General features: G+C 39.1%; 1 protein-coding gene across 5 annotated transcripts in view; it reads left to right on the top strand.

Annotated features, from left to right (window-relative positions):
- The first annotated feature begins 1,399 nt into the window (after positions 1-1,399).
- The window catches only part of UBR2 (ubiquitin protein ligase E3 component n-recognin 2), a 117,904-nt gene continuing 100,417 nt past the window's right edge, over positions 1,400-18,886 (top strand). For 4 of the 5 annotated variants that reach the window (XM_028097730.2, XM_028097731.2, XM_028097728.2 and 1 more), the window contains exons 1-2: positions 1,405-1,801; positions 10,228-10,487. In XM_028097730.2, coding sequence (XP_027953531.1) covers positions 1,724-1,801; positions 10,228-10,487 — 338 coding nt within the window. In that variant the 5' untranslated portion in view covers positions 1,405-1,723. Of the gene's footprint in view, positions 1,802-10,227; positions 10,488-18,886 lie in introns of all 5 variants that reach the window. The other variant, XR_015768354.1, reaches the window with a different exon arrangement.

Here is an 18,886-nt window from a genome sequence, read left to right as displayed (position 1 = left end):
TTTATTTATTTGACAGAGAGAGACACAGCAAGAAAGGCAACACAAGCTGGGGGAGTGGGAGAGGGAGAAGCAGGCTTCCCGCTGAGCAGGGAGCCCAATGTGGGGCTCCATCCCAGGACCCTGGGGTCATGACCTGAGCCGAAGACAGACACTTAACCGACTGAGCCACTCAGGCACCTTTTAAGTTTGAATTTCGAATCTTACTTTTATTTTCAAAAGTGATAGCAAGACTTACTTGAAGTATGAGATTATGGGTAATTTTTATTCCCTAATTAAAAAAAGCAAAAACAAACAAAACACTTGGTTAATATTGTTAAAACAATAACAACAAAATATTTCCCTGGATTGGGTCAGATTTTTTTGTTGTTGTTGTTGCCTAATTCACAATCTTCTCAGAATAAATTAACATGCTTGATAAAATGTGTAAGCAATTTTCTGATAAACTCTAAAGGAACTGGGGCACCTGGGTGGCTCAGTCGTTAAGTGTCTGCCTTCGGCTCAGGTCATGATCCCAGGGTCCTGGGATCGAGCCCCACATCGGGCTCTCCCTGCTAAGCAGGAAGTCTGCTTCTCCCTCTCCCACTCCCCCTGCTTGTGTTCTCTCCCTTGCTGTGTCTCTCTCTGTCAAATAAATAAATAAAATCTTAAAAAAAAAAACTCTAAAGGAACTGAAGACTTGTTCTAAGAAACCCACCCACCCAACTGTCAGTCAAGAGCCTAATTACCTCTAACCAAACATAATTTTCTTTTGTACCTAATTTATTTTTATAAAATGTCTCTATCAAGAGTAAATCTTTTTAGACTTGTTTTGGTAGGCTACTTTTCCTTTGCAGCAACATTTATAATAAATTTTTATAAGTGGCCATAACTAAATCACGTGGAAATTTCTTTAACAGAATTTAAGTATGTTTTAAACCCTTAAAAAAAATCTGGGTAATGTCCACCTCAGTTGCGGTCTAAAAGACGAGGCATGATGAATGACAGGGCCATAGAACCATAGGAATAGAATGTAATTCTTTCATTCTTTCCACGAGTATCTTACTGTCTACCTATGCCAGGCTTTGAAAAGTACTTTAGTGTCTACCACGCGCCAGGCACCGTTCTAGGATCTACGGATACAAACAGGAACAAATGGAGTTGAGGGGAATAAAACTACAGTTCCCACAATGTCTTGCTCTTCTGCTTCTTCCCTGGTGAGCGCTTCTTTTCGCTAGCCTCTTCCCAGGATTCTAGTTGTACAGGAAAGCCCCGCCCGCTTATCTGCCGTTTGCCCACGCTGTGGTTAGAAGTGGACTACAACTCCCATAATGCCTTCATGGGGCACCCTATAAGGGCTCCACCTGCTTCCCGGCCGTGTGGCGGAGGACTACAGTTCCCAGGCTACTCTGTTTCCTCTTTTGGGTGTTATTGCCCCTTTCCCGGTGCCGGACGCGGTAGAAGCTAGCGAGAGTGCCAGGTCCTGGGTTCTCTGTGTCCTTCTCCGGGGCAGGGACGAGGCAGTGACCTGACTCTTGGGCGCCGAGCCCGGGAGGGAGCGCAGGAGGCCGCTTTCCCTCCTGTTCGGCTTACCTCACACTACTCTCCTTCTTCCCCACCCGCGGCCGCCTGGACGACTCCGGACTGACTGCCTGGGACACGGGTGGCAGTCTCGGCAGTTGGGGCTGTGGCGAGGCCGCAGCCCTCGGGGCGGCGGTAGCGGCGTCAGCGCTGGGGAGGAGAGAAGATGGCGTCGGAGCTAGAGCCCGAGGTGCAGGCCATCGACCGGAGTTTGCTGGAATGTTCGGCTGAGGAGACGGCGGGGGTGAGTGCCAGGACCCGGGCGGGGATGTTCGGCCCTCGCAGGCCGCTCCCCGGGGGAGGAACTGACTCCTGGAAATCTTGGAGCAACCCGGCCCAGACTTGGGGCAGCGACCTCGCCGGGCTCTCAGGCCTCGCCTTGTATGTGGGTAACGGGCCGGGGAGGCCACCGAGCCTGCTCCTCTCCTTCCTGTCTTCTAATAGCCGGCCGAGCCGTTCTGTGCGCCAGCCACCTTTGCATTCCCTTTCTGCCTAGGAGAACCGACAGCTCTTCCATTATTCCTCTTTTTTCCCCACACTCACATTAGGTCCCCAGCACGAGGGCCTTTACCCTTTTTGCCAGCCCCTTGAAGACACTTCCTGGTTTGGGGGTATAATCGCCCTACATCTTTTGCCTAATTCCTTTTCCGCAGATTAGGGGAACCTTCCCTCCTCCACCGAAACATCCTACCCGAACCGGGTTCCTACTTTGTTCTGGGACTGCCCTAGGCACCAGAGGATGCAGACGACACTGTTTTCCCTTTATCCCCCTGTTCAGTTCATTTTTGCACCTATTTGGTCAGTCGACAGCGTTGATGAATGTGCGGAAAGTAGTGTCTGGGCATGTTTACTGAGTGTGAGAAAGCAGTAGTGGAGGCTGGGAGATTAAAAAAATAATTTATCTAGGAGTTGGGGATAGTTGGGTGGAAAAGAATCGTTACATAACTTTGAGAGAGCAGCTTTCAACAAATAGAAACCAATAAAGTGAGGTTTGGTCACAGCATAGTGGAAGCAGTTAAACCCCAAACTTAAACCCCTCAAACCCAGTATTGAATATGCTCGTATAAGTAGCAGAGTTATAAAATGATTTCTTTAATAAACTTGATGGCATCTTTGCTCAAGAGGGACCGGGAACACCAATAGAGCAAATTGTCCAGAATGATTATGAATGGACCAAAACAACCTAGGCCTCATCTCTAAGGTCTCCAGTTTAAAAAACTTAGTTTATGGGGAGGGAGTGGCCTTTGAACACTTGTCAACAATCTTAATGTTATGAACAAAATTTTAGTGGGGCCCTTTGGGTTTGTTAGTCAGTGAGGAGTTCTTTGTGTGAATTGATGAGGACCCGAAAGTCAGAGTGGAAGCAATGGACAGGAATAGAGATGAAAAGTTTCCTACCTTGATGAATGATGACTCTTGGATTTTTTTTTTTTAAACCAACTTGTTTAGTGTAGGTCTGTTTTTATTTACTTTCTACTTAATATTGCAACAACCCGAGGATTTTCATCCCGCATCTGCCTTTCGTTTATCAGAGATTTGAAAAGAGAAAAGTGTTACAAGTAAACAGTAAAATGGTCAGAATGACAGCTATTTCCAATCTGTCACTGTGTCGGTATCCATATTGGTATTTCAATCTGTTGTCTGCCTCAAAGTGTTGTTGTTTTTACTCCCACCAAATTTTGTGCATGTTGGCCCAGGCTGTGTGCTTTATTTTTCCAATTCTGAAAGTGCAAGCTATTAAGTGATTGGAGTTTCTCCAACTTGTTGACGTTCCTGTGGAAACCAATTATAAACGGTGTTAGAGACCAGTGCAATAATTCTTGTGCAGTGAAATTCTCAGGCAGATGCAGTGGGAGAAGTTAAGGGAAAAGCAATACAAATTTATTAATTTGGACTTGATTTGAGTTTGTAAAGATCACAACCTGAGCTACATTTTACTTTTGTTCTGTTTACTTTTAAATGGCTTTCTGAACAATAAGATGAAAAAATATTTAGTCTAAAGACCAACAAAAGTCCTTAAAGAATATGCAGACTAATGCTAAAATACAAGGTTCTGGGATGCCTGGGTAGCTCAGTCGTGAAGTGTCAGCCTTTGGCTCAGGTCATGATCCCAGGGTTCTGGGATCAAGCCCTACATTGGGCTCCCTGCTCCGTGGGAAGCCTGCTTGTCCCTCTCCCACTCCCCCTGCTTGTGTTCCCTCTCTCGCTGTGTCTCTCTCTGTCAAATAAATAAATAAAATCTTTAAAAAAATAAATAAAATACAAGATTTTTCCAGCTATATAACCTGGCCTTATTTTGTGAGGGGTTTATTGTTTGTATTTAGTTAAAACCGCGTAACACTTAAAACTGTTCTTTCAGCTTAGGCTACCGCACAGCTCTTTATCACAAATCAAATGAATTAATAAAGTTTTCTCAGGTTAAAAGTAAATTTTAAACAAAGCAGTTATTGCAGCCTTTAGACGTTTGTTACTGGTAATTTGTGGGGTCACATCCATTTAAAATTAATAAGGTTAATGTCACTTTTCCATACTTTATTTACACACTGCTTTATAAATTTCTATTATGAGGAGGAAGGACTTTTTGTGATCTTATGTATCCTAACAAGCATGCCTCACAAATAAAGCATTTAAGCACTCTCTTCAATAATTGTAAGCGCTTCAGTTATCTTAAAGAGGCCCTCTCTTCTCAGTTTTCTCCTTTTCTTGGTAGAATTGACTGCACAGCAGTATGACTTTCCCAGCACTTTTCTAGTCTATCTACATTTTTTGCTCCACAGATTTTATTATAATGTGTTCCAGTGGATGATTGTGACTTAAGAAGTACATATATTGTTTTTCCCAAAACCTAAAAGAAATACAAATTCATTATAGAAGTTTTATGTCTGTATTGGATATTTTTTGCTTTTAAGTTTTGACAGTTTTATACATAATTCACATATATAAATTCAATTCAGTGGGTTTTTAGTATATTCACAGTTGTGCAACTGTCAACACAATTTTAAAACATTTTCATCACCCCAAAAAAGAAATCCTAACCTATCAGTAGTCACTCTCTGTTTTCCTCTAAACTCCCAAACTGAACTACTTACCTGTTTTCTGCCTCCATCGATTTGCTTATTCTGGAAATTTCATATAGCTGGAATCATAACAATATGTTGTCTTTTTGACATGTTTCTTTCAGTTAGCAAATGTTTTCAAGGTTCAACCTTGTAGTATATATATATCAATACCTCATTCCTTTTTATTGCCAAATGATATTTCGTTATATGAATATACTGTATTTTATTTGTCCATTCATCAGTTGATGGACATTTGGGTTGTTTCCACGTTTTGGATATTATGAATCATGCTGCTGTGAACATCTGTGCCATTTTTGTGGGGACATACATTTTAATTTCTCTTGGGCATACACCCAGGTATGGAATTGCTGGGTTCTATGGTAATTTTATGCTTAATGTCTTGGGGAACCACTAACTGCTTTTCAGAGTGACTGCATCATTTTACACTTTCACCAGCAGTATGTGAGGGTTCCAGAAAATTTCTGCACATCCTTGCCAATACTATTATTGTCTTTTTGATTATAGTCATTCTATTGAGTGTGAAGTGGTATCGCATTGTAGTTTTGATTTGTATTTCCCTTATGACTGTTGATGCTGAACATCTTTTCATGAGCTTATTGACTGTACTTCTTTAGAAGTGTCAATTCAGGTCTTTTGCTTATTTTTAAATTAGATGTTTTTCTTTTATTATTGAGTTTATGTATTATTTTGATTTGTGAATGCTTTTACTTCATTTCTGGAACTCTTAATATGATTTGTTTAAAATTTTTCTTAATATAGGCTTAAAAACTTCATTTCAGCACTAGTGATTATTGTTTTATAATTAACTTACATGTTGGTGATTCTTGTTTGAAAACAAAATCAATGTGGTTAAAGGATACAATTTTAATGGGGTATAGAATAATAATTAGATACTGTAATAAAAGGGTAACCTCTAGGGATTCTTTGATTTTTGTGTTTATCATACTTGCTCTCTATCCCAAGGCTTAAATTTAGCATTCAAAAAAGGAAAGTTCCTGGAAACATTGTCATAACATGTTTACTTTAGTGGAATGAGTTGACAGTTTCTTTACTTCCCTTATGGAAGACTTCTAATAAGATAGTGCTTATTACTTTGTTGTGCACATTGGTGTGACAGCCACAAGTGTCTGAAATAAAGACAAATTAACATGCAACCAAATTAGAAATATCAATAGTTTTTGCTGTTGAAGAAACAGTTATAGTTAGCTTATGTTAGTGAGAATAAGAAAAGTTATTGATTTTACTCTTTTGAGAAATATGTGAATCATTATGGTGAAAGGTGGCCAAAAAAATTTTTCTTTCTGCTCAGTTTCTCTTCGCAATTTTTTCCAATCTGTACTGTTGCCAGTCACTAATTCAGTATTTCTGGTATAGAATTCTCATGTAAAGGTACTTCGCTTTATATATTGTTTAAATTTAATGAAGTTTAAAATGCCCATTGTAGATTCCAAATCTGTTAGGTGGTTTTAAATTTGAAGCATATGCCTGCTTTTCTTAATCCAGATATTTACATTTTCTTAATAACTTATAATAATATATTACAAACAGTATTTAGGGTGAAATGCTTTACTAATAATATGTAATATATTACCAGCAAATATTATATACAGTAATGTGCTATATTATATATAACATAATATATAATAAATGTTACAGTAATGTAGTATAAATATATAACATAGTAAATAGTATTATATATAAAATATTTCATATAAGGTTGCTGATTTTTTTTCCTTAACCAGAAGCTGATACTAGTTTCTGAATTTTTTTAAGGAATCTATGAACAGGGGGTGCCTTATTGGCTCCTTTGGTAGAGTATGCGACTCTTAATCTCCAGGTCATGAGTTCAAGCCCCATGTTGGGCATGAAATCTACTTAAAAAAAAAAAAAGTCTATGAACAAATTTGACCTCTCAGTGCTGTTGGAGCCACAAAACACATAAGTTCTTTTAGAAAGCATCACCTTTTATTCTCCCTGGATTAAAATGCTGTAAACGTGGTTTTAAGAAAAATGGGAACATCAAATATTAAAAAAACCCAAAAATTGTTGTTAAAATAAAACCTTTAAATGTGTTGTAAATTAACATTGCCTGAAGTATACCTTTCTAGGATCATAGGAGTGAATTCTTTGAATCTTAAAGCTTAATTTTTTTATCCAGAAACAAGTTACTTAGGATAATTTGACTATCTTCATTGATATTTTGAAATAGGATTTCGGACAATGGGTGAAAAACTAGACATTTACCCTTAGATGTGGCCAAAAAAGTATTTTTTAGCTCAGAGAATTAGATTTTAGGTTGTTTGTTGGTTGATGACTCTTCTCCTTTTACTATTGACTACTTTTTTTTTTTAACCCGTCCTTTTTTTTTTTTAAAGATTTTATTTATTTGACAGAGACACAGCGAGAGAGGGAACCACAAGCAGGGGGAGTGGGAGAGGGAGAAGCGCCCCTGACCCATCCTTTTATAATTGCTGAACTTTGTGTGTGTGTGTGTGTGTGTGTGTGTGTGTGTGTGTAATTTTGATTGCAAATCACTTCTTTAAAGAGAGATAATCCTTAATCCTGTGGGATTATCTCCCAAGAAGTGCTGTTGTTTTAAGAGTAATTTAGTCTCTTTCTCCTTGCATAAAGCAAACAATTAAATTGGTAACATTTGAAGAAGATAGTTTCTCTTCAGGGGTGAAAAGTTTTTCACTGTGTTCCCTGCGAAGCTTCAATTCAGATCCTTAATTTACAAACAAAATTTTTACATTTTTAGTACACATGAAAATATGAGGTTGACTAGAAAGTTAATATATATTACCTCAGGAATATTTAAAATCTCTCTCTATATATATAGTTATTTTTAGAAGGAAGGAAGTGGGTGAAGACTGTACAGGAGTTAAAATGAAGACCTTATACTGTTTCACGGTGTTAGACATTACTGGAACATAAACTCTTTTAACAAGGATGTAATGTGAACTTTGGTTGTAATCCATAGGTAAACATTGGACCTATGAGTTAGCAGTTCTGTTACCTGCATCTTTGTAGAAGTGATCCTTTCATGTATTCTGATTTTAAGTTTTTACCTGGTTTAGAGCCAAAATAAGTTGCAGTTATACAAAGCAGTATGGGGACAAATAAACATACAGACAGAATTGACAGGAATAAATGACAATACAGGGAAAAGACTTAAGACATAAGGAAAGAAAAAGGGAAAAGAAAGGAGGTAGTTTGAAGGATGCCTTATCTAGGGCTTAATTTAGCTTGGTTTTTAGAGACTGCAGGCCTGGATCTATTATCTCTGCTTTCATTAAAGCCACAAGGAGCATCTTTCAATGTTATATGGCAGTAAGTAGTATACACATATTTATAGTCATTCAGTTAACAGATTTTACTAAATGCCCACTGGGGCTGGGTTCTGTTTTAGACCTAGGGGAAGTGGGAACAGGTGGTGGGAGTGAGGAATGGGCTGAGCAGGCATCTTAGAGAAAGTGAAACATACATGGAGTTCTGAAGAATGAGTAGGAAATAGCCTGAAAAGCAGAGAGAGGAGCACTACAGGTCAGGAAGAGGAAAAAAGTATGACAGAGGCAAAGGACCTTATAGACCCTGTTGGGGACTTGACTTGATCCTAAATACAAGGGGAAACTGAATGACGTGATCAGATTGACGTTTTGCAAGAATCGCTCTGGTAGTGAGGTTGGAAAATGGACTGTACCAAGGGCAAGACCAGCGGGGATGACATTTTTGCACTAATCCTGGTAAAAGATGGGAGTGGGGGTTTTGGACCAGAGTAGTGGGGATGGTGCCTGTGGAGATGGAGAGAAAGAAATAGAGTCAACAGGTTATTTAGGAAGCCTAGTAGACAAGACATGATCAATTGGATGTTGGGTTGAAGAAGAAGGAAGATTTTCAGGTTTTTCTGGTGTGGATACTTAGGTAGATGCTTGTATCTAAAATAGGGAAAGGAAGTGGAGAAAATGGGTTTTTGAGGAGGGGTAGTGGAGATCATAAGTTCAGTTTTAGACCTATTGAGTTGGTGTTTGAATCAGGAGAAACTTTCTTGTTTCTCTCTACACTTAACAATACTTGTGGCCACCGAATAGGAGTTTTTTTCCCCATACCAAGCAATTCTCTAAATCCCCACAGACACCAAGTGGGTGTCTTACAGTTCAGTTCAATTCTGACACCATACACCTGGAGTTAGCATCAGATCCCAGAGATTAAGGGCTCAGTCCCATGAGACTGACCCCCTCACTACTTAAGATGCCAATCGCAAACAGTGGGTCCTCAGGTTACCTAGCACTTCTGTCTGACTTGACTACAAATTGAGGGTTCCCATGACGCCCCTTTGGATTCAGTAATTTGCTAGAATGGCTCACAGAACTCAGGGAAATGGTTTATTTACTAGATCACTGGTTTATGGTAAAATGATACAACTCAGGAACAGCAGGTGGAAGAGATGCATAGAGCAAGGTATGTGGGAAGGGGTTCAGAGCTTCCATGCTGTATCTGGGTGCACCAGCACTTCTGTGTTCACCATTCCAGAAGCTGTTTGAACCCCAACATAGAAATTTTTATGGAAGCTTCATTATGTAAGCATGATTGAATAAATCATTGGCCATTAATGATTAGCTTAACTGCCACCCCCTCTCCCCTCCCTGAGGTTGGGGGTGGACGTTGTTATTTCCAACCTTCTTATCACATGGTTTGTTCCCTTGGCAACCAGGTCTCCATCCCTAGGGGCTTTCCAAAAGTCATCTCATTAACCTCAGCTCTAGTTCAGAAAAAGGAGATTAATTATCACAGGTAGTTGGACATAAAAGTTTGGGACAGAAAAGTGGCTTTTGTTTTTGAGCAGGGAGAGCAAAGGGGAAAGAATTTACAGAGGCGTTGATCAGGGAAAGAAGGCATAATTGATATAACAAAGTCTCTTGTAGACTTCTATTCATAAGAGAGTGGTATATCATTTATTAATGAGAAGTGTAAGTAGGTATAGTGTAAGACTGTTCATGTTCACTGCATGCTCTTCCTATCAGCAAACTGACATGAGAATCCAAATCACAATCAGTATATCATTTGAGCAAAGCGTTAGAAAGGAAGTCAGATGGGCATAATGGCTCGTGTCTTATACGATGATTTGTTGTGGTCATTTTCTTATAACTGCCTACAGAAGGTTGCTTCAAGAGTAATTTTGAGGAGAGGGATCATTTCACTTTAAGTAAAGTAGAATTCTGAAATACTTGGCATTTTATTTTAAGATTTTATTTATTTATTTGACAGAGAGATAGCAAGAGCAGGAACACAAGCAGGAGGGTAGTGGGAGAGGGAGAATCAGGCTTCCCGCAGAGCAGGGAGCCCCCAGGACCTTGGGATCGTGACCTGAGCCGAAGCAGATGCTTAACAACTGAGCCACCCAGGTGCCCCAGTACTTGGCATTTTAATAAAGTTCTAAATGAATTTTACCCTTTTTGGAAAGAAAACATAGAGTTATGTCAACAAAATAATTTATATGACTCTTTTATCATTGAATATATAGTATGTTTATCCACATTAGCAGTTTGACATTATTTAAACCTAATTTTTCTTTTTCTTTTTTTTTTTTAAGAAATGGCTGCAAGCAACTGACCTCACTAGAGAAGTGTACCAGCATTTAGCCCACTATGTACCCCAAATCTACTGCAGGGGTCCCAACCCTTTTCCACAGAAGGAGGACATGCTAGCACAGCATGTTTTGTTGGGACCAATGGAATGGTACCTTTGTGGTGAAGATCCTGCATTTGGATTTCCAAAACTTGAACAAGCAAACAAACCATCTCATCTTTGTGGTCGTGTTTTTAAAGTAGGAGAGCCTACATACTCTTGCAGGTAAAATATTGTAATTTTCTTTCTAAAAGGCTTATTTTTACTTTTTTTCCTGAGACCTTATGTTTTTGTTTTAAAATTATGAAATACATATATATATTAAGAAAGTCTACACAACAAATATATATGGTTTATTGAATAATCATGAAACAAATATTCACGTAACTATTTTCCAGGTCAAGAACTAGAACATCGTCAGCATTCCAGAAAACCACAGAATGCTTTCTTCCTTCCCTGTATTTAACTGCTGCCCTGACTCTTGTAATAATCACTTCTTTGCTTTTCTTGATAGTTTTCTAGTTAGTGATTTTTTTTTTAATGTTGAGAATTGAGTATACAAGGACAGAAGATGGAGAAGAAGGTGCCCTGTCTCCTTTAAAACCATCTATTCCTATTTCACAGAACTAGTCATTGTCAACAGTTTCTTATGTATCTTCCAGAAATTTTTTATGCATATTCAAGCCCATATATATGGCTATCTTATACATACATGCAAACATACATACAAAGGGGAGTATGTCTTATATATTCTGGGCTAAATTTTCCTTTCTCTGTTTAACAAAATCTTGACTTCTGTCCATATCAGCTGATATAGCTAGATAATATTCCATTGCGTGGATATACTATTTATAGAGGCATTATGTAACATTTCCTTAACACTTTTTCCTATAAGACTTAAATTTAGTAAGTTCAATTTTGGTTAAGGCCTATAGGTTTCTATGGTAGTCTTTCTTTATAAGCATGGTTAGAATACCAGTGGAGATCTTATATTTTGAAGTACTGTTAGATTTAGTTTCTTGTTTGTCTTTATAAAAACTTCTTTGAGTTCTTTATTGATGTTTGAAGGAATAGATTTAGTATAATGTCACGATGTACAGACAAGGAAACTGAGATCCACTTGTTCCAATAATGTCTTTTGTAGCAAAATGGTCCATTTCCAACACATGTATCTGAATGTCATATCTTTTTTTTTTTTAATAAAGATTTTGGACACAGCAAGAGAGGGAACACAAGCAGAGGGAGTGGGAGAGGGAGAAGCAGGCTTCCCACGGAGCAGGGAGCCCGATGCGGGGCTTGATCCCAGGACCCTGGGATCATGACCCGAGCCGAAGGCAGATGCCCAACAACTGAGCCACCCAGGCGCCCCTGAATGTCCTATCTTTTAATCTTCAGTCTGGAATGTTTTCTCAGGGTTTTTTGTTATTGTTTTGGTTTGGTTTGGGTTTTGTTTTTTTTTTTACTTTCATGATCTTGATACTTTTGAAGATTATAATAAGCCAGTTACTATTTTTTAAAGATTTTATTTATTTATTTGACAGAGACACAGTGAGAGAGGGAACACAAGTAGGGGGAGTGGGAGAGGGAGAAGCAGGCTTCCCACTGAGCAGGGAGCCCGATGCGGGGCTCAATCCCAGGACCCTAGGATCTTGACCTGAGCCAAAGGCAGGTGCTTAACGACTGAGCCACCCAGGCCCCCTAAGCCAGTTATTTTTTTAAATGTCCATTTAGGTTTGTCTGACCCACTTTATGATTGGAGTCAGGTTGCATCTTTCACAGGAATATCACAGAAATCACATGTTCTTATTCTCATTTTACACTATCAAGTAGCATGTGATTTTGATTTGTTTGATAACTGGTGCTATTAATTTTGATCACTTGATTAAGGGGTTGTCTACAAGACTTCTCTACTGTGAAGTTACTCTTTTACCCTTTGTAAACAGTAAGTATTTTGTGGGGAGGTACTCTAAGCTATTAAACATCCTGTATCTTACCAACATTCATTTTATTCATTTTTTTTATTTCAGTATGTATTCATGGAAGCCCATTATTCCTGTGTTCAAATAGTTCTAGATTTGACCATTTGAGGCCCTTCAAGCTGTCTTCTTTGTTCTTTTCATGTCCCCATCATTCTTTGAACACTTCCGTGTTCTAACACAAGATGTTTAGGGCACATCTTGGACTTCCTCCTGCCCCAGACCTGAAATCAATCATTTCTTTAAGGAGCCTGGTTCCTTTTCAGGAGACATTAGTGTTAAGAAATAAGATACTAGGTGTGCTTGTTGCTATTGGTATGTCACTAATCCCAGGCCCTCTCAGTAGATCTGTAATTTATATATGTCTACAGACATATTGAAAATCATGCATTTACAGTAAACTCTCCAGTTTCAGTCCAATGCCATAGGCTTCTCTCTTGTTTCCTCCCTTTGATGAATCTGATTTTCATTATCCTAGAAAAATTTATTTGATGACTTACTTATATACAACCATTTTTTGCTGCTGCTGCCACTGCCTTATCCCATTTGGGCTGCACACCCTATGCTGGGTCATGGTAGCCTTCCCCCACCCCTCGTTAGGGCAGATCTAAAAGAAGTTTTTAAGACACATGGTCACGGCCTTTGTGTTGAATCAGCTGGATGTCTGCCTTGACAGGAAGTCCAGAGTCCTCTAGCGCTGTTTGCTGGACTTGAGGTATCTTTGTGGCACTCTTGATTCCATAGCAGCCATTCTCTGAAGAGTGTCACCCGCTGTGTGTGCAGCCCAACCCTCAACCAAGAAATCATTCGTAGGTGACCTCCACATAGACTTCTGTCCTTTCCTGGCCCCTCCCGTCCTCATACATTCCTGTTCTGGTGCCCTGACCCAAGGCTTCTAGCTCTTTTACCTGCTCCCAAATTTGATCTTGTCTCAGCTCAGTGGGACCGTCCTGCACTGCTTAGATTCTAGCTCACGGTGCCACAGGTGGGAATTTACCCCCTCAGTGAGAGAGCCTTATGGATTCATTTAGTTTTATGGCTGTGTAGAGTGGGAGGCTGGTTGAGTACCAGTTACTCTGCTGTAACCAGGAGTGGAAGTCCCGATATTTATTTTTTTTAATTTTTTATTGTTATGTTAATCACCATATATTACATCTTTAGTTTTTGATGTAGTGTTCCATGATTCATTGTTTGTGCATAACACCCAGTGCTCCATGCAGAATGTGCCCTCTTTAATACCCATCACCAGGCTAACCCATCCCCCTACCCACCTCCCCTCTAGAACCCTCAGTTTGTTTTTCAGAGTCCATCGTCTCTCATGGTTCGTCTCCCCCTCTGACTTACTCCCCTTCATTCTTCCCCTCCTGCTATCTTCTTCTTTTCCTTTTTTCTTAATATCCCAATATTTATTTTAACAAAGAAAGTTGCTTATGTTTGTTGAGCACCTTCTAGGTGCCACATTTAATGCCAGGTGCTTAATATGAAATCATGCTTAATCCATCTACAAAGTTCTGAGATAATACCCCGGAGGAGACTGAGGTTCAGAGTGGTTAAGTGACTTACCTGCATTCATAAAAATTGAAACCAGGGCTCTCAGACTCTAAAGTCCATTATCTTTTCATTTTACCTTTCTTTGATTGGTCTCTTATGAATTTTCATTCATATTCAGTAAAAGGAGAGGAAAAAATAGGAAAAATGTTGTTTTTCTTACAACTAAATCTGTCTAATTCCTAAATTCTGAGAGATGTTCGTTGTTTTTAAAATACTTGTATATGAAGTGAAGACAATGAAGGTAGGTAGTTTTGTTTTTTAAAGTTTTTAGAAAAAAATCAGCAGTCCTTTATGTGGTCATTCTGCTGGTCCCTGAAACTCAGAAATCTGGGAACTACACACTAACACTTGGTTCCTAAGCAGAAAATCAAGTTGCATTGTAGTACTTCTGTACTACAAAGTACCTGCAAAGAATATTAAATAAAAATATTTGGGCTGGCAAAAAAGCTTTTGGTGACAGTATTGTGAACTTGGCCTGAATCCTTATCTCCCTCATTATCCCCAGTTGGACTGTCTGTAAGCTACTCTTTCCCCATTGCAGATGTTTGGCACTTATAATAGCCTCATACATAATAGGTGCTCAGCAAATATTTGTTGAGGAAATATTTGTATTTCCTCAACAATGTAACATTGTTACATCGTTCAAAGTACAGAAGACAATTTTAAAGATATTTTGCTATTCCTACTTTAGTTAAATTGCTTGAGTATTCCTGTTTTTTGCCCATTTCCATACCTGTCCGCTGGCAATATCAAATTTTTGTAAGCCAGCTACTTTGGAAGATGTTATTCATGATTATGTATAGGAAATCCTTCCCATTCTAGATTTTACGACTTCGAATATTCTTTTTTTTTTTTAAGATTTTATTTATTTATTTGATAGCACAAGCAGGGGGAGCAGCAGGCAGAGGGAGAGGGAGAAGCAGGCTCCCCAGGGAGCAGGGAGCCTGATGTGGGGCTTGATCCCAGGATCCCAGGATCATGACCTGAGTTGAAGGCAGTCGCTTAACCAATTGAGCCACCCAGGCACCCCACAACTTTGAATATTCATTCTTATACCCAGCCAACTAATTAATAGGACAGCTGGTGCTACAGGTACACAGCACATTAATCTCTCATTAATTTATTGCTACCTCACTTATCTTTTAACCATAGGCACAGTATTCAGGAATTTTGTTAGTTCCAGGAATTCGTGTGTGTCTAAGTGGGTCCATCCCAGGGGAGAAGAGGTTGGGTACAGGTTTGAATGCTTTATACGGAGGCCTTGATTAAATTGACAGAGTTCTGGGATCGTCCATTACTAGAAGAAGAGGAAGTAAGAAGAATCTTGTCTTCAGAAGTGACTGTGGAATAAGCTTTTTGGAGTTTGGAGAAGTGGAGTGGGGTGGCAGGAGGAGGAATATATTCCCTTAATGAAAATGGTGCACTGAGGGCGCCTGGGTGGTTCAGTTGGTTAAGTGTTTGCCTTCAGCTCAGGTCATGATCCCAAGGCCCTGGGATCAAGTCCCATGTCGGGCTCCCCCTGCTCTGTGGGGAGCCTGCTTCTCCCTTTGCCTCTGCCTCCCGCTCCCCCTGCTTGTGCTCACTCGCTCGGTCTCTGTCAAATAAATAAAAATCTTTAAAAAAAAAAAAAGAAAAAGAAAATAGTGCACTGAAAAGCTGTATTGGGGCGCCTGGGTGGCTCAGATGGTTAAGCGTCTGCCTTCGGCTCAGGTCATGGTCCCAGGGTCCTGGGATCGAGTCCCACATCGGGCTCCCTGCTCCTTGGGAGCCTGCTTCTCCCTCTGCTTCTCTCTCTCTCTCTCTCTCTCTCCTCCTCTGTCTCTCATGAATAAATAAATAAAATCTTTAAAAAAAAAAAAAAAGCTGTATTGGAAGGTTAGTTGTGCATAAAGGATTTGTGGGTGAAACGAGTCAGAGATGATCTTAGTAGATTTTTTTCTGTATTACATGTGGTCAAGTTTGAACTTGGGTATGGCAGCCTGGAGTTTCTCTGAGATATAAATTCATTTCACTATAGTCCGGGGGTTTAGGTTAATCTAGGATATTCTAACTGTGTATTCTAACTGGATATTCTAACTGTGTATTAAGCAGTTGTGTGTAATCAATGGAAAGGAAGGCACAGTGGGTAAAGGGAATGCCTCATGGTACGAGGAGAAAATTACCTTGTTGACATCATCTAAAGAGAGTCACGAGGGTATATTAAGGACAGAGAACACAAAGAACAGCCTCAGCTACTGCTTTTTAGAAATTAAAAACTTAACAGGCGAAACATGTATTTGGTTATATCTTTCAAAAGGTACAAAAGTATATGCCATGAAAAATAACTTTCCTTCTCCACCCCTTAATTTCCCTGTTTCCTTATCCAGAAGTGACCACCATTAGTAGTTTCTTGTGTATTCTTCCAGATATCCTATGCATTTGGAAGCATTTGTATTTTATTCAGTACATCCTAGCGTATCACTTAAACTGTTTTCACCTTGCTTATATTAAAATTTGTCCTTAAAATTGTTACATAACATTAGAGAGAGAGTATGTGCGCTGACTTTGTCTTATGTTTTTAATGGCTGATTATTCTATTGGATATTCTACCCTTTACTTACTAGCCTTCTATTAATAGACATTTAGGTGGTTTCTAGTATTATAAGTAATACTGCACTGAATATCTTTGTATGTCTTTGTGCACATGTAGAAGTAGATCCACAGGATACATGCTTGTAAGTAAAATTTCTGGGTCAAAGGATGGATACATTTATTTCTTTTAGTGACCAGTAGTAAAAACCTATAAAATGAAAAAGATGGGGGCCCCTTGATGGCTCAGTCAGTTAAGCGTCTGCCTTCAGCTTGGGTCATGATCCCAGAGTCCTGGGATCAAGTCCCGCATCGGCCTCCCTGCTTGGCAGAGAACCTGCTTCTCCCTCTGCCTGAGTCTCCCCCTGCTTGAGCTCGCTCTCTCTCTCTCTGACAAATAAATAAAATCTTTAAAAAAAAGAGAGAGAGAGAGATGATGTGCTCGTTTGCGGAAGAGAGGCAGGGTGGGGGGCAAACAACAGAAACTGCAATGGAGATGTTGGGAAAGTTTGGAAAATCTGTCTTCTAGCCAGCCTTACAGGGAGAAGAAACCAGGAAGAACAGGACAGTGTGTGGCAGCCAGAAAGAGGAGGCAGATTGGCCAGTTACCTGAGCTGTAGAGGAAAGAAAGTGGTGTCTGGTGAGAATTTCACGTGAAAGAACAGAAATCTTTCTCTCTACCTGGGGTGGGAGAGAAAGATTTAATCTGTAAAAGGTCTGATAGGTCCTAGGTTTGGACTACACTCTTAACAGATATTTCTAAACTTTGCTGTTAACCTGAAGTTGGTTACACTCCAGGTTAAAGATACTGCCCTTCAAGACTGTCCAAGATACAGCTTCAGGTTTAGCGATTCTCAGAGGCGCCTTCAATTCTAATCAGCTGGTTGCAAATTTCAAATATCTCCATAGACTACGTAATTCATTAGAACAACTCCCAGAACTGAGGAAAATGCTTTACTTATGATTAAAGTTTTATCACAGCAAAGGGATATAAATCGGAACCAGCCAAAGAGATACATAGGAAGATTTCCAAATGCAAAGCTCCTGTTGTCCTCAGGGACACATTATCTTCCTGGCACATTAATGCGTTGACAATACACACACAGTATTGGCAACTAGGGACTCTCATCCAGGCAGACATTGGTGTCCAGAGTTTTTATTGGGGTTTCGTTATGTAGGCATGACTAACAGAATCATTGCCCACAGACTTAATATCTAGCTCTACTTCCCTTCCCAGAGGTAAGGCTTATATTATGTGGCTGAAAGCCCCAACCTTCCAGTTACATGGTTTGTCTTTCTAGTATGGCCATTCCCCCCTCTGCCTCATTCATTAACATAAACTATCACGTGGAGGGGGCAGCATGAATAACAAAGATACTCCTATCACACCGGAAATTGTAAGGATTTAGAGTTCCCTTGCAGGAGCCCTGGGACAAAAGCCAGCCAGATTATTCAATTACACAGTTGTTGAGAAAGTAAATAAGATCGATTGTGTATTGCTTTCCACAATTCTTAGCACATGGTAAACTCTTAGTAAATGTCCGTGCTGGGGTCTTGGGGATGAATGTCTCCTGTTATTCCCATGTCTCATGTATTCCTGGTAAAATGACATGGAGCCTATCATATGGAAAGTTGAAATATGGTTATTGAAATTCTAGGGGAGTTTCTAAACCAGATCCTTCAAGGATAAAAGTGATTCATGTCTATAGGATAGAGGTTTTCTTGAACTAGAAAAAATGATATTCAGGAGTCTTTTATGTGTGGTACTTAGGAAAGGGATTTGTGAAGGGAATTAGGTTAGTTTTTGTGTAGTTATTTGTTCATAGTTTCTAAACTTTATAGGTCACAAATTATCTTGCTAAAGCCTTGGTGATCAGAAAAAACTATCTGTTTTCAGGCAGTAGGCTAATATTTATATTTGTCTATACTTAGTTATCTATTAGGAAAAGTGTAGTCAAATTTAATACCTGTTACTCCTTTCTAAATAGAGATGGTTGTTATTAGGGACAATAATCTTAGTATTGATTTTGATCATAACTACTATTTCATAACCATTAAGAAAAATAAAATATTAATAGAATATGAAATGATACTTTAGTGTGGTATAAATTTTAATTTGAGTTTAACACTTTTAGATGTAAAGAAGGTTTAATTCCACTGATTTCCTTGTATAGTTAAATTGAGAACATTTTTTTATTAGAGTTTTATTTAAGTAATCTCTACGTCTGATGTAGGTGTAGCTCAAATTCATGAACCCAAGATCAAGTTACATGCTCTTCCAGCTGAGCCAGCCAGGCACCCTGACAACATTTTTTTTAAACTAATAATTTAAAAATTTATTGTATGAATGTTATAGATAACCAGAAGTTATGGTTGGGGAGTTATGCTGCTATCAGGAATATTCTTAGCATATGTTTCCAGATAATGCTTTATGATGCTTTATTATAAACTATTAAATGGTTTTGCTCAGGTTTAACTTTTTTTCTTAACTTTGATTCTGTTAGTCATGATAGATGAGGTTGTATTAAA

The sequence above is a fragment of the Eumetopias jubatus genome, unplaced genomic scaffold (genome assembly GCF_037043125.1).
Source record: "Eumetopias jubatus isolate StellerSeaLion01/CBP00866 unplaced genomic scaffold, mEumJub1_p1.0 scaffold_6, whole genome shotgun sequence".
Classification (NCBI taxonomy): Eukaryota; Metazoa; Chordata; class Mammalia; order Carnivora; family Otariidae; genus Eumetopias; species Eumetopias jubatus.
Note: the sequence above shows the minus strand (reverse complement) of the source record. Positions and strands in the feature narration are given on the sequence as shown.